At 50.1% G+C, this 16,584-nt stretch overlaps 1 protein-coding gene across 1 annotated transcript in view; it reads right to left on the bottom strand.

Annotated features, from left to right (window-relative positions):
• LOC115466151 overlaps positions 1–16,584 on the bottom strand; it is a 168,293-nt gene that overhangs the window by 75,785 nt on the left and 75,924 nt on the right. The window contains exon 15 of the mRNA XM_030197264.1: positions 15,233–15,325. Within this exon, the coding sequence (XP_030053124.1) occupies positions 15,233–15,325 (93 nt within the window). The remainder of the gene's footprint in view (positions 1–15,232; positions 15,326–16,584) is intronic.

The raw sequence follows: 16,584 nt of genomic DNA, 5'->3' as shown, positions 1-16,584 counted from the left end.
TGTAGCAGTCTTATTTTGAATAGTGTTTTCTTCCATAGCTGGTTAATATTTATTTATTTATTTGGCAACAGCCTCTACGGTACTATGTAAGCCACATTGAGCCTGCAAATAGATGGGAAAATGTGGGGTACAAATGTAACAAATAAATAAATAAATACAAATAGTGTTTTCTTCCATAGCCCGGGAGGGCTGAGTAATCGTGTTATCGACCGCCAAATCAGGCCGACGAGGGCCAGCCACGTCTTCCTCCTTGCTACAGGAATGCAGCGACACCCTGACGGGCCCCAACACTCTCCAGCCTCCTAGCCTGAGAGATGACTAACTGCTGGATTATTCCCTCACCTCTACAGCAGCCTTCTACCAGACTCCTATCTTCAACCACCAACACAACTCTAAACAACACCGAATCTCTGCACCTTGGGACAACACATTTGATTATCTAACCATGAGTAAATGATCTACACTCATTAATAACTGAACTACCACAAAAAAAAAAAGGAGACCACTACATAAATCCCTGAGCCAAATGAATACCTTTAAACTGATCCTAATAACTTACTCCTTAACATTGACTCACACTACTCTAACCACTCCACTCACAGAAACTAACATGATACCCATATTACACACACACCAAAGACTAATAGGACATAAAACACCTTATCAATCTAACAAGAATTCAAATAATGAAAAAACACCAACATGTGGACAACCACAACAGAAGGGAAATATAGGTACCACCAAAATAAAGGAACGACAACTAATAAAAATCCACACATCACCAAACACGGACCCATACCAAAAAATTCAAGTGGGATACACAAACGTCAGATCAGCCAGTAGTCAACAAAACAACAACCATAACAGATTGGATCACAACAGACAATCTTGACCTACTAATTATCAGCGAAACCTGGACCCACGACCAAAAGGACCCCATAATTTTGGAACTCTGCCCCCCCAGGTCACAAAATTACCCACTGGACAAGGAAAGAAAAAAGAGAAGGAGGCTTAGCACTAATCTACAGATCACACTTCACTATAACAACAACTGCCGAGTCCATAACACCAAAACTTGAAATCGCTTCAGTTAGAATTAACCATACTGACCTGACTGACAACTTAAATGTTGTCTTGTTCTACAGACCACCAGGCAATTGGCAAGAATGCCAACGACACTTTATGGATTTCATATCGAATACCTGTGTATCTAACTCCAACCTAATCATAATTGTGGACATAAACATACACCTAGAAGACCCAAATGCAATCAATGCACGTGAATACAAAGACTTCCTCCAGCTATGGGACCTTAACTGGCCTAGCATGCAAGCCACCCACCCATGCCAAAGGACACACAATTGACCTTATCACACACAAATTATCCTCAGACCTAAACCTTACACTAACAGATACAAAATGGACGGCGATACCATGGTCAGACCACTATAAACTAAACTTCACCCTACAGTGGCGGAAAAAAGGTAAGCACCACAAACAAGAACCCACAACCTACACGACGAGAGGCCAAATTGACCCTGTAACATTCTGGCAAGAGATCAACAATAATGAATGGACAGCACAAACAGATTCCAAACACTTTCTACTAAACTGGGACGACAGATGTAGGAACACACTAGACAAAATAGCTCCATTACAAAAAAGGACTACACGAAGAAAAAACTCAATACCTTGGTTCAACAAAGAACTGAAACTACTAAAAACACACGTTAGGAGACTTGAGCGAGCATGGAAGAAAATGAAAGATGAACAGACACTTAATGCATAGAAACAACTACAAAGAAAATACAAATACTCAATAAGACAAACTAAAAGAGCACATTACAAAACCAAAATAGGGCCTGACTACAAAGACGCACATAAACTCTACCAACTTGTGAATACACTAATAAACACCACACCAGTTACCACAACCAACACAGACACCCCATCGGCAGACAATCTTGCCACATACTTCAACGAGAAAATTATAAAATTACGAGTCACGCTACCACTCAATACTACTGATCACGAAAAATTTATGGATTGCCTGGATCCAACTCCTGATGAATACCCAGCAGATCGAATCTGGATTAAATTCGATCTACTAACCGAAGAAACCGTCACTCAAGCACTCAACAAATTCTCCAAAACCCACTCCAAACTGGATATTTGCCCCAGCAATCTAATAAGGTCCACCCCCAAACGCTTCATAACAGATCTCACGTCACACTTGAACTACATGTTACAACACGGGCTTTTTCCCGAGGACAAAGGAAACATACTACTCACACCTATACCCAAAGACTTAAAGAAAAAATTAAATGACACAACCAACTATCGACCAGTAGCATCCATCCCCCTGATCGTCAAACTAATGGAAAGTATGGTAACCAAACAACTTACTACCTACCTAAACAAATTCACAATATTACATGAATCACAGTCAGGATTTCGATCCAACCACAGCACTGAAACAGTGCTAACCACTCTCATTACCAAATTCAAACAACTAATTGCAACCGGAAACAATGTGCTGCTCCCACAATTTGACATGTCCAGCACGTTCGACATGGTCAGCCACCAAATACTCTCGAACATCCTAGACTACTTCGGGATTGGAGGAACCGTACTAAAATGGTTTAAAGGCGTCTTAACAGCAAGAACCTATCAAGTGATTTCAAAATCAATAACGTCAACACCATGGAAACACGAAATGTGGAGTACCACAAGGATCACCGCTCTCACCAACCCTTTTTAACTTAATGATGACACCTTTAGCCAAATCGTTATCCAACCAAGGACTCAACCCGTACATCTATGCAGACGATGTCACGATATACATCCCGTTCAAACATGATCTTTTTCCAAGGACCATCTTCCGCAATTTGGTACAATCACTGCAGCCAAACTAATATTCGGAAAACCAAAATATGAAAGTGCGAAACCCCTACGAGAGAAACTACACTGGCTCCCACTCAAAGAACGAATCACGTTCAAAGTATGTACCCTAGTTCATAAAATTATCCATGGAGCTGCCCCAGCCTCCATGTCAGACTTAATAGACCTGCCACCCAGGAATGCAAAAAAATCTTCTTGAACATTCCTTAATCTTCATTTTCCTAACTGCAAAGGTTTGAAATACAAATTAATGCACGCCTCTACCTAATGCATGCAACTCTGGAACGCACTACCATGCAATCTGAAAGCGACCTATGAACTGGCCAACTTCCGTAAATTACCGAAGATTCATCTCTTTGAAAAGATGTACCACAAAGATCAAAACATGTAAAAATCTCCAAATATACCCAGAAATGTCGTAACGCGTCTAATGTCCTATATGTCCTCTGCTATACCACTATCTTGTATTTCTAATGTCTGATAATGTCTTCTGCAATACCACTATCTTGTATTTCACAACCATGTAACCCCAAATCCTTCTGTCTTATCTCCAGTATCCATGATGTATTGTAAGCCACATTGAGCCTGCAAAGAGGTGGGAAAACGTGGGATACAAATGCAATAAATAAAATGATCTAACCGAAATCACAAATGAAATCGAACACAGCCTCCAAATAATGAATTCATGGGCGGACGCATTCCAACTAAAGCTAAACGCAGAAAAGACACAGTGTCTCATCCTATCCTCACAATATAACACATCAAACATATAAAATGCAAGTGACCGTACTCACCCGCAAATATGCAGTAGAGACTTCCCTCTCTGTCCCGCCCCCGCGTCAATACGTGATGACGAGGGCGGGACAGAGAGGGAAACTGCGCGAATGGGAGGGAAGGAACTGCTCCACCCGAGGTCGCCGCTACCGCTCCCCCCACCCGGAGTCGCCGCCGCCCCCCCCTCCACCCGGCCCGGGCCCTCTCTTCGCTATTGAACTTACATCGCCGAAAACACAGCAGGCAGATCAGCTGAGCTGCCGTCGGCCTTCCTTCTCTGCCTGTGTCCCGCCCTCATGTGACGTAGCGTCGGCGAGGGCGGGACACAGGCAGGGCAGGAAGGCCGACGGGAGCTCAGCTGGTCTGCCCTGCTGCGTTTTCGGCGATGTGAGTTCAATAGCGAAGAGAGGACCCGGGCCGGGTGGAGGGGGGCAGCGGCGGCAGCGACTCTGGAGGGGGGGGGGGGACCGGTAGCGGCGACCTTGGGGGGGAGGGGAGGGCAGGAGAAATGCTGGACATGGGAGTTATCAGAAGGAGGGGGGCCTTGGAGCTGGGAGGGAGGGACGGAGGGCCTTGCAGATGGCAGGGAAGGCGGGGGGCCTTGGAGCTGGGAGGGAGGGACAGAAGGGGGCCTTCGAGCTGGCTGGGAGGGAGGGACGGAGGGGGGCCCTTGGAGCTGGGACGGCATGGGGCCCTGGAACTGGAAGGGCAGGCAGGGGGTCTTGGAGCTGGGAGGGGGGCCCTTGGAGCTGGGATGGGGGGAAGGAACGGTGGGGGGCCTTTGGAGCTGGAAGGGAATGGGGCCTTGGAACTGGGAGGGAGGGCAGGGGGCCTTGTAGCTGGGGGGGAGGGACGGGGGTCTTGGAGCTGGGAGGGAGGGACGGAGGGGGGCCTTGTAGCGGCGAGGTGGGGGGGAGAGGGCCCTGCAGCGGTGGGGGAGAGGGCCCTGGAAAACCCCCATACCAATACTCGCCCGTTTTAACGGGCTAAACGGCTAGTCCTCACAATATAACACAAATAAACACAATATCATAAACACCCCAGATTACACCCTTCCAGTCTCTGACAGTCTGAAAATTCTGGGAGTCACAATTGACAGAAATCTCACACTCGAAGACCATGCAAAAAATACAGCAAAGAAAACGTTCCACTCAATGTGGAAACTTAAAAGGATCAAACGTTTCTTCCCAAGGGAAATATTCCGCAGCCTGGTACAATCAATGGTGCTAAGCCACCTAGACTACTGTAATGCCATTTATGCCGGATGCAAAGAACAAATCATTAAGAAGCTTCAAACCGCTCAAAACACAGCAGCCAGACTCATATTTGGGAAAGCGAAATACGAAAGCGCCAAACCCCTGAGAGAAAAACTACATTGGCTTCCATTAAAAGAACGAATTGCGTTCAAAGTTTGCACCCTGGTCCACAAAATTATACACGGGAAAGCCCCGACCTATATGTCAGACCTTACAGACCTACCTACCAGGAACGCAAAAAGATCAGCATGCACATTCCTCAATCTCCACTACCCCAACTGCAAAGGACTAAAATACAAGTCCACATACGCAACCAGTTTCTCCTACATTTGCACGCAACTATGGAACGCGCTACCGAAGACCATAAAAACAACGCAAGACCTAGCTATCTTCTGAAGGCTACTGAAAACTGACCTGTTCAAGAAGGCATACCATAAACAACCATCCTAACTACTAAATAATAAGACTGATTATGAACTAGACAGAACCGAACTCTTATCACTTGACTGACTAACCTCATTGTTACAATTCATGAACAAACACTACCACTTTAATTCCTAATGTCGAAAATGATTTCTCTATAATTGAAGACCTAACATAGGTTACAAACCAATCTATTACTCAGGAACGTATATGCAATAACATAACGTATTCTTCTTTATCATGTATGTATGCACCTTAATGCAATACCACTTTAATCCTTATGTCGAAACGATCTCTCTAAAATTGATGACCTAACATATGCTACAATCTAATCTATCACTCAGGAACCTTTATGCAATACCATAATGTATTATTCCTTACCATGTATGTACACACATTATGCAATACCATTTGTAATTCTGTTAACCGGAAATGGCAACTGCCACTACGGCAAATGTAAGCCACATTGAGCCTGCAAATTGGTGGGAAAATGTGGGATACAAATGCTACAAATAAATAAAATAAATAAATTTACTCTGCAGCAAATCAGTACCTCTCCACTCTTATCTCTCCCTACACTACTTCCCAGTATCTCAGTGGTGGACGATTTGGTCCAATTTGACCTTGGAATGTCCATTCCAAATTCCTCAGCCGCAAAAAGTGCTGACGACGGATGCATCCCTACTGGGGTGGTGAGCTCATGTAGATGGACTTCACACTCAAGGAGCCTGGTCCTTTCAGGAAAAATGTCTTCAGATCAATCTCCTGGAATTGTGAGCAATCTGGAACGCTCTAAAGGCTTTCAGAGAGCGGCTGTCCAACCAAATTATATTGATTCAGACAGACAATCAGGTTGCCATGTACTACACCAACAAGCAGGGGGGCACCGGATCTCGCCCTTTGTCAGGAAGCCATCCAGATGTGGCTTTGGGCTCGCCATCACGGCATGTTTCTCCAAGCCACTTATCTGGCAGGCGTAAACAGTCAGGTTGAGCAGGACAATGCAACCTCACGAGTGGTCACTAAACATGGGCGTAGCCCGCAAGATCTTCCAAGCATGGGGCACCCTCTTGGTGGATCTTTTTGCCATTCAGATCAATCACAAGGTTCCTCAGTTCTGTTCCAGGCTTCAGGCCCATGACAGACTAGCGTCAGATGCCTTTCTTCTGCATTGGGGTACAGGCCTTCTGTATGCTTATCCTCCCATACCTCTGGTGGGGAAGACTTTGCTGAAACTCAAGCAAGACTGCGGAACCATGATCCTGATTGCACCCTTCTGGCCGCGTCAGATTTGGTTCCCTCTTCTTCTGGAGTTGTCCTCCGAAGAACCGTGGAGATTGGAGTGTTTTCCAACCCTCATCTCCCAGAACGAGGGGTTGCTTCTGCATCCCAACCTCCAGTCTATGGCTCTCACAGCCTGGATGTTGAAAGCTTAGAATTCGCCTCCTTGGGTCTTTCAGAGGGTGTCTCCCGAGTCTTGCTTGCTTCCAGGAAAGATTCCACAAAGAGGTCTTACTCTTTCAAATGGAGGAAGTTTGCCGTCTGGTGTGACAGCAAGACCCTAGATCCTCTTTCTTGAATACCTTCTGTACTTATCAGAGTCTGGTCTCAAGGCCAACTCCGTAAGAATTCAGCTTAGAGCGATCAGTGCTTATCGCCGTGTAGAAGGTAAGCCTATCTCTGGACAGCCTTTAGTTGTTCACTTCATGAGAGGTTTGCTTTTGTCAAGGCCCCCGGCCAAACCTCCACCAGTGTCATGGGATCTCAACGTCGTTCTCACCCAGCTGATGAAAGCTCCTTTTTAGCCACTGAATTCCTGCCATCTGAAGTACTTGACCTGGAAGGTCGTTTTCTTGGTGGCTGTTACTTCAACTCGTAGGGTCAGTGAGCTTCAGGCCTTAGTAGTGCATGCACCTTATATCAAATTTCATCCCAACAGAGTAGTCCTCTGCACTCACCCTAAGTTCCTGCCAGTCAATTGTGTTGCCAACATTTTTTTCCCCATCCTCATATCCGCCCTGGCGAAAGCAGTTTGCATACCTTGGACTGCAAGAGAGCATTGGCCTTTTACGTGGAGCGGACAAAGCCCTTCAGACAGTCCGCCCAGTTGTTTCTTTCGACCCCAACAGGAGGGGAGTCGCCATCGGAAAACGCACAATCTCCAATTGGCTAGCAGATTGCATTTCCTTCACTTATGCTCAAGCTCTCGAGGGCCATGTCATGGCTCATAATATTAGAGCCATGGCTGCGTCAGTGGCTTACTTAAAGTCAGGCTCCATTGAAGAAATTTGAAAGACTGCAACGTGGTCATCAGTCCACACATTCACATCTCACTACTGCCTTCAGCAGGACACCCGATGCGACAGTCGGTTTGGGCAGTCGGTGCTGCAGAATCTGTTTGGGGTTTAGGATCCAACTCCACCCCCCTAGACCCATTTTTGTTCTGTTCCAGGCTGCACTCTCAGTTAGTTCTTTATGGTTTCATGTCAATCTATGTTATGTCCTCACCGTTGCAAGGCCCAATTGACCAATGTTCATTGTTTTGAGTGAGCCTGGGTGCTAGAGATACCCCACGTGAGAACAAGCAGCCTGCTTGTCCTCGGAGAAAGCGAACATACTTACCTATAGCAGGTATTCTCCGAGGACAGCAGGCTGATTGTTCTCACAAACTTGCCCACCTCCCCTTTGGAGTTATTTGAATTTATGCTTTTTGATTAAACTGAGGAGGCACGCTCACGTGACGGGGAGGAAGTCGTCCACGCATGCGCGCCAGAAGACTCTGGCAAAACTTTACTTTTTTGCTTGCACACATTTGCCGATTCCTGGGCCGACGCGGACATCGACCCACATGTGAGAACAATCAGCCTGCTGTCCTCGGAGAATACCTGCTACAGGTAAAGCGAATGCTACATACCTGTAGAAGGTATTCTCCGAGGACAGCAGGCTGATTGTTCTCACTGATGGGTGACGTCCTCGGCAGCCCCTCCAATCGGAATCTTCCTAGCAAAGTCCTTTGCTAGTCCTCGCGCGCCCGCGCGCACCGCGCATGCGCGGCCGTCTTCCCGCCCGAAACCGGCTCGAGCCGGCCAGTCCAGTATGTAGCAAGACAATACACTTCAAGTGAAGACACAACTCCAAAGGGGAGGCGGGCGGGTTTGTGAGAACAATCAGCCTGCTGTCCTCGGAGAATACCTTCTACAGGTATGTAGCATTCGCTTTCTCCGAGGACAAGCAGGCTGCTTGTTCTCACTGATGGGGTATCCCTAGCCCCCAGGCTCACTCAAAACAACAACCATGGTCAATTGGGCCTCGCAACGGCGAGGACATAACTGAGATTGACCTAAAAAATTTACCAACTAACTGAGAGTGCAGCCTGGAACAGAACAAACAGGGCCCTCGGGGGGTGGAGTTGGATCCTAAAGCCCAAACAGGTTCTGAAGAACTGACTGCCCGAACCGACTGTCGCGTCGGGTATCCTGCTGCAGGCAGTAATGAGATGTGAATGTGTGGACAGATGACCACGTCGCAGCTTTGCAAATTTCCTCCATGGTGTCTGACTTCAAGTGGGCTACCGACGCAGCCATGGCTCTAACATTATGAGCCGTGACATGACCCTCAAGAGCCAGCCCAGCCTGGGCGTAAGTGAAGGAAATGCAATCTGCTAGCCAATTGGATATGGTGCGTTTCCCTACAGCCACTCCCCTCTTGTTGGGATCAAAAGAAACAAACAATTGGGCGGACTGTCTGTGGGGCTGTGTCCGCTCCAGATAGAAGGCCAATGCTCTCTTGCAGTCCAATGTGTGCAGCTGACGTTCAGCAGGGCAGGAATGAGGACGGGGAAAGAATGTTGGCAAGACAATTGACTGGTTCAGATGGAACTCCGACACAACCTTCGGCAGAAACTTAGGGTGAGTGCGGAGGACTACTCTGTTATGATGAAATTTGGTGTAAGGGGCCTGGGCTACCAGGGCCTAAAGCTCACTGACTCTACGAGCTGAAGTAACTGCCACCAAGAAAATGACCTTCCAGGTCAAGTACTTCAGATGGCAGGAATTCAGTGGCTCAAAAGGAGGTTTCATCAGCTGGGTGAGAACGACATTGAGATCCCATGACACTGTAGGAGGCTTGACAGGGGGCTTTGACAAAAGCAAGCCTCTCATGAATCGAACAACTAAAGGCTGTCCTGAGATCGGCTTACCTTCCACACGGTAATGGTATGCACTAATCGCACTAAGGTGAACCCTTACAGAGTTGGTCTTGAGACCAGACTCAGACAAGTGCAGAAGGTATTCAAGCAGGGTCTGTGTAGGACAAGAGCGAGGATCTAGGGCCTTGCTGTCACACCAGACGGCAAACCTCCTCCATTGGAAGAAGTAACTCCTCTTAGTGGAATCTTTCCTGGAAGCAAGCAAGATGCGAGAGACACCCTCTGACAGACCCAAAGAGGCAAAGTCTACGCTCTCAACATCCAGGCCGTGAGAGCCAGGGACCGGAGGCTGGGATGCAGAAGCGCCCCTTCGTCCTGTGTGATGAGGGTCGGAAAACACTCCAATCTCCACGGTTCTTCGGAGGACAACTCCAGAAGAAGAGGGAACCAGATATGACGCGGCCAAAAAGGAGCAATCAGGATCATGGTGCCTCGGTCTTGCTTGAGTTTCAACAAAGTCTTCCCCACCAGAGGAATGGGAGGATAAGCATACAGCAGGCTCTCCCCCCAATCCAGGAGGAAGGCATCCGATGCCAGTCTGCCGGGGGCCTGAAGCCTGGAACAGAACTGAGGGACTTTGTGGTTCACTCGAGATGCGAAGAGATCCACCAAGGGGGTGCCCCACGCTTGGAAGATCTGGCGCACCACTCTGGAGTTGAGTGACCACTCGTGAGGTTGCATAATCCTGCTCAGTCTGTCGGCCAGACTGTTGTTTACGCCTGCCAGATATGTGGCTTGGAGCACCATGCCGAGACGGCGAGCCCAGAGCCACATGCTGACGGCTTCCTGACACAGGGGGCGAGATCCGGTGCCCCCCTGCTTGTTGACATAGTACATGGCAACCTGGTTGTCTGTCTGAATTTGGATAATTTGATGGGACAGCCGATCTCTGAAAGCCTTCAGAGCGTTCCAGATCGCTCGCAACTCCAGGAGATTGATCTGTAGACCGCGTTCCTGGAGGGACCAACTTCCTTGGGTGTGAAGCCCATCGACATGAGCTCCCCATCCCAGGAGAGACGCATCCGTGGTCAGCACTTTTTGTGGCTGAGGAATTTGGAAAGGACGTCCCAGAGTCAAATTGGACCAAATCGTCCACCAATGCAGGGATTCGAGAAAACTCGTGGACAGGTGGATCACGTCTTCTAGATCCCCAGCGGCCTGATACCACTGGGAGGCTAGGGTCCATTGAGCAGATCTCATGTGAAGACGGGCCATGGGAGTCACATGAACTGTGGAGGCCATGTGGCCCAGCAATCTCAACATCTGCCGAGCTGAGATCTGCTGGGACGCTCGCACCCGCGAGACGAGGGACAACAAGTTGTTGGCTCTCGTCTCTGGGAGATAGGCACGAGCCGTCCGAGAATCCAGTAGAGCTCCTATGAATTCGAGTTTCTGCACTGGGAGAAGATGGGACTTTGGGTAATTTATCACAAACCCCAGTAGCTCCAGGAGGCGAATAGTCATCTGCAAGGACTGCAGGGCTCCTGCCTCGGATGTGTTCTTCACCAGCCAATCGTCGAGATATGGGAACACATGCACCCCCAGCCTGCGAAGTGCCGCTGCTACCACAGCCAGGCACTTGGTGAACACCCTGGGCGCAGAGGCGAGCCCAAAGGGTAGCACACAGTACTGGAAGTGGCGTGTGCCCAACTGAAATCGCAGATACTGTCTGTGAGCTGGCAGTATCGGGATGTGAGTGTAGGCATCCTTCAAGTCCAGAGAGCATAGCCAATCGTTTTGCTGAATCATGGGGAGAAGGGTGCCCAGGGAAAGCATCCTGAACTTTTCTTTTACGAGATATTTGTTCAGGGCCCTTAGGTCTAGGATGGGACGCATCCCCCCTGTTTTCTTTTCCACAAGGAAGTACCTGGAATAGAATCCCAGCCCTTCTTGCCCGGATGGCACGGGCTCGACCGCATTGGCGCTGAGAAGGGCGGAGAGTTCCTCTGCAAGTACCTGCTTGTGCTGGAAGCTGTAAGACTGAGCCCCCGGTGGACAATTTGGAGGTTTTGCAGTCAAATTGAGGGTGTATCCTTGCCGGACTATTTGCAGAACCCACTGGTCGGAGGTTATGAGAGGCCACCTTTGGTGAAAAGCTTTCAACCTCCCCCCGACCGGTAGGTCGTCCGGCACTGATACTTGTACTGCGGCTATGCTCTGCTGGAGCCAGTCAAAAGCTCGCCCCTTGCTTTTGCTGGGGAGCCGCGGGGCCTTGCTGAGGCGCACGCTGCTGACGAGAGCGAGCGCGCTGGGGCTTAGCCTGGGCCGCAGGCTGTCGGGAAGGAGGATTGTACCTACGCTTACCAGAAGTATAGGGAACAGTCTTCCTTCCCCCGAAAAAATCGTCTACCTGTAGAGGTAGAAGCTGAAGGCTGCCGGCGGGAGAACTTGTCGAATGCGGTGTCCCGCTGGTGGAGAGACTCTACCACCTGTTCGACTTTCTCTCCAAAAATATTGTCCGCACGGCAAGGCGAGTCCGCAATCCGCTGCTGGAGTCTATTCTCCAGGTCGGCGGCACGCAGCCATGAGAGCCTGCGCATCACCACACCTTGAGCAGCGGCCCTGGACGCAACATCAAAAGTGTCATACACTCCTCTGGCCAGGAATTTTCTGCACGCCTTCAGCTGCCTGACCACCTCCTGAAAAGGTTTGGCTTGCTCAGGGGGAAGAGCATCAACCAAGCCCGCCAACTGCCGCACATTATTCCGCATGTGTATGCTCGTGTAGAGCTGGTAAGACTGGATCTTGGCCACAAGCATAGAGGAATGGTAGGCCTTCCTCCCAAAGGAGTCTAAGGTTCTAGAGTCTTTGCCCGGGGGCGCCGAAGCATGCTCCCTAGAACTCTTAGCCTTCTTTAGGGCCAGATCCACAACTCCAGAGTCGTGAGGCAACTGGGTGCGCATCAGCTCTGGGTCCCCATGGATCCGGTACTGGGACTCGATCTTCTTGGGGATGTGGGGATTAGTTAGCGGCTTGGTCCAGTTCGCAAGCAATGTCTTTTTTAGGACATGTTGCAAGGGAACAGTGGACGCTTCCTTAGGTGGAGAAGGATAGTCCAGGAGCTCAAACATTTCAGCCCTGGGCTCGTCCTCCACAACCACCGGGAAGGGGATGGCCGTAGACATCTCCCGGATAAAGGAAGCAAAAGACAGACTCTCGGGAGGAGAAAGCTGTCTTTCAGGAGAGGGAGTGGGATCAGAAGGAAGACCCTCAGACTCCTCGTCAGAGAAATATCTGGGGTCCTCTTCTTCCTCCCACGAGGCCTCACCCTCGGTGTCAGACACAAGTTCACGAACCTGTGTCTGCAACCTCGCCCGGCTCGACTCAGTGGAGCCACGTCCACGATGGGGGCGTCGAGAGGTAGACTCCCTGGCCCGCATCGGCGAAGCTCCCTCCGCCGACGTAGTCGGGGAGCCCTCCTGGGAGGTGGCCGCAGTCGGCACCGCACGCGGTACCGACGTCGGGGACCTCACCCCGGGCGATGGGCCAGCCGGCGCCACGCTCGACGGTACCGGAGGCGCAAGCACCGCCGGTACCGGAGGGGTAGGGCGCAACAGCTCTCCCAGAATCTCTGGGAGAACGGCCCGGAGGCTCTCGTTCAGAGCGGCTGAAGAGAAAGGCATAGAGGTCGATGCAGGCGTCGACGTCAGAACCTGTTCCGGGCGTGGAGGCTGTTCCGGGCTGTCCAGATTGGAGCGCATCGACACCTCCTGAACAGAGGGTGAGCGGTCCTATCGGTGCCGATGCCTGCTGGGTGCCGACTCCCTCGGCGACCCAGAGCTCTCGGTGCCGACGCGGGGAGGGGACCGGTGTCGATGCTTCTTCGACTTCTTCCGAAGCATGTCACCGGAGCTCCCCGGCACCGACGAGGAGGACGTAGAATCCATCCGTCGCTTCCTCGGGGCCGAGACCGAAGAGGGTCGATCTCGGGGGGGCTGTACCGCAGGAGCCCTCAGGGTAGGAGGAGACCCACCCGAGGGCTCACCGCCACCAGCAGGGGAAAGGACAGCCCTCACCTTTCACTCCACCCGATGCACCACCGTCCGACGACATCAGGAGACGAGGTCCCGGTACCACCGACGTCGATGCAGCTATCCGATGTCTCGGCGCCGATGCAGAGGGCCGATGCCTCGATGCACTCGATGCACTGGCAGCCAAGGATGAAGGTCTGGACGCTGATGACGTCGATGCACACGATGACCCCGGTGCCGATGCCGACGAAGAGCCCGAGAACAAAACGTTCCACTGGGCCAATCTCGCTACTTGAGTCCGCCTTTGTAAGAGGGAACACAGACTACAGTTCTGGGGACGGTGCTCGGCCCCCAGACACTGAAGACACGAAGAGTGCCTATCAGTGAGCGAGATTACCCGGGCGCACTGGGTGCACTTCTTGAAGCCGCTGGAAGGCTTCGATGTCATGGGCGGAAAAATCACGCCGGCGAAGTCAAAATCCGAAATGACGAATTTGGAGCACCAAAACTTTAAGGGAGAAAAATCTCGACCGAGGCCGAAAAGAGGCCTACCCCCGACGACGAAAAGAAAACTTACCGGGGCAAAACTGGAAATACGGGAAGGGGCAAACGAAACCCAGGGGGGTTTTCGGAGCACTTTCCGAACGAAAAAGAAACTTTTCCGAAGAAAAACACGTCGATTTAGATAACGGACGCGCGAGGTCGACTCTCCGGGGCTCGACACGACAAAAAACACAGCCGTACCGAGTGCGGACGAAAGAAGACTGGCCGGCTCGAGCCGGTTTCGGGCGGGAAGACGGCCGCGCATGCGCGGTGCGCGCGGGCGCGCGAGGACTAGCAAAGGACTTTGCTAGGAAGATTCCGATTGGAGGGGCTGCCGAGGACGTCACCCATCAGTGAGAACAAGCAGCCTGCTTGTCCTCGGAGAAGTATCTTCGCTTTCCCCTAACTCGGTATGCTTGTCAGGGGATATAACCCAGTGGACTGTGACTAGGGGGCTTAGCCATGGGTGTGTCCAAGTGGGCATAGGCCCACCACCTTTGGGCTCAGGGCCACCCAGTGGCAGCACACCTATGATGTGGCTGGTGGGGATCCTCAAGCTCCACCAGCTGAAAACTCTTGGCATCTCTCCCTCCTGCGTACTTTTAAACACTATTTTTTCGCTGGCAGTGAGCAGCGACTGATGCATACTGCTTGCGCCAACCCTACAGCCTTCCTTCTTATGGAACACTCCAGTTCCGCACAGGCAGGAGTATGTGAGAGGGAAGGCTGTGTGGCCTGTGTGAGCAGTGTGTATTAGTCCCTTCTTGCTGCTAGTGAAAAGGAATTGGGGGGGGGGGGGGGGGGGGGGGGGGGGCTGGATCACCTGTGGGGGTGGGAGGATTATGGCTCCAAAATTGGGTGTCTGCCTATGACACTAGTCTGGTCTGGGAAAGAGGAAACCAATTATGCTTAAACAAAGTTGGTCCCTCCTTTTCTTCACAGAAAAGCATCAAACAAGCGTCTAGGTATAGGCACACTGCTATAGAATTACCCTCTGAATGACTATATTGGGTGGTGCCAGCATCAGTGGGACATCATATCTTTTGGCAGTTGCATTTCTGGTGTATCACTTGAATTGGTTACGAATGTCACTTAACACACGCACACACTCATGCCACAGGTTTGCCAACATCGCTCCAGGAAGTAGAAGCACTTACTTGAGAGCCCACACTGCACAGCTTGGGTTCGCAGTCTTTGCGGAGGATTATTTGTACTGTCTATGGAGACTCTTGGTGAGGCATGACATAAATCTAAAAGACGAAGAAAAACAGCCTAATCAAATCTGCTGTACAGGAGGAATGAGCTACTGGCTCTCAATAATAGCATCACCCATGGGATATTAATTCAAGCAGCTCCACACTAACCAAAAATAGGGAATGATTTATTGGAGACCAAAAGTGTGCGTGTGCGTGGGGGGAGGGGGGGGAAGGGGGCTTGATATACCACCTTTCTGTAGTTACAATTAAAGTGGTTTACATATTCTATACAAGTACTTATTTTGTTCCTGGGGCAATGGAGGGTTAACAAGTCACAAGGAGCTGCAATGGGAATCAAATCCACTTCACCAGGATCAAAGCCCATTGCTCTAATCTCTAGGCTACTCTTCCACTCCCAAGACATGAAAGTGAGGCTAGAGAGAACATGAAAGCATAAGGGAGGGGAAAGATATGCTAAGGTTTCATACCTAATGCACATTAGCAGGAACAGTTAAGTCATGTTTGTTGCAAGACCTCTGTGTTAAATGTTGGGGGCCGACAGCTGTGTAGTTAACACAGAGAAGTATCACTAATGTGCATTTCAATGACACGGCCTATAACATAGAATCAGATAGCTACACCTTTGGAGATGTAACTAACTGCACTGCGTTACTGACCATGTTTGAGGTTAAAGCATGGTAAGAATGTCAACTGCTAGGCACAGCCCTACCCATACCATGCTCCCTGGTAGGGAAAGGGACTTGATATACTGCCTTTCTGTGTTTTTTCTGCATTCAAAGCGGTTAACATAGTACATACAGGTACTTATTTGTAACTGGGGCAATGGAGGGTTAAGTGACTTGCCCAAAGTCACAACGAGCTTCAGTGGGAATCGAACTCAGTTCCCCAGGATCAAAGTCCACTGCACTAACCACTAGGCTACTCCTCCACAGGAATTTCTGTGTTAGAAATTATTGCACGCCAACAGTAAAATGCAATGGGACACTGTTCACATGCATTAAAAGCTGCATCGAGCATCTAATGCAGTTTAGTAAACAAGCCCCAGGGAGCAGAAGCTGCTGGTAAGGCTGGCCAGAAGGAGAACAAAGGCAACACTCACAAATCCGCACAGGGCAGGGCAGGGGAGAAAGCGAGTGGCTAGATAAGCAGGTTGAGAACCAGAAAAGCCAGGGTTCAAAATCCTGCTTGTCCCATGACATGCCTTGTGACCCTCCTTTGTCTCAGGCATACCTTACATTTTAAGTCCACCTGGAGAAGGAAATAACTTGTGTACCTGATTGTATCGACTTGAA

This window comes from Microcaecilia unicolor, chromosome 1 (genome assembly GCF_901765095.1).
Source record: "Microcaecilia unicolor chromosome 1, aMicUni1.1, whole genome shotgun sequence".
NCBI lineage: Eukaryota > Metazoa > Chordata > Amphibia > Gymnophiona > Siphonopidae > Microcaecilia > Microcaecilia unicolor.
Note: the sequence above shows the minus strand (reverse complement) of the source record. Positions and strands in the feature narration are given on the sequence as shown.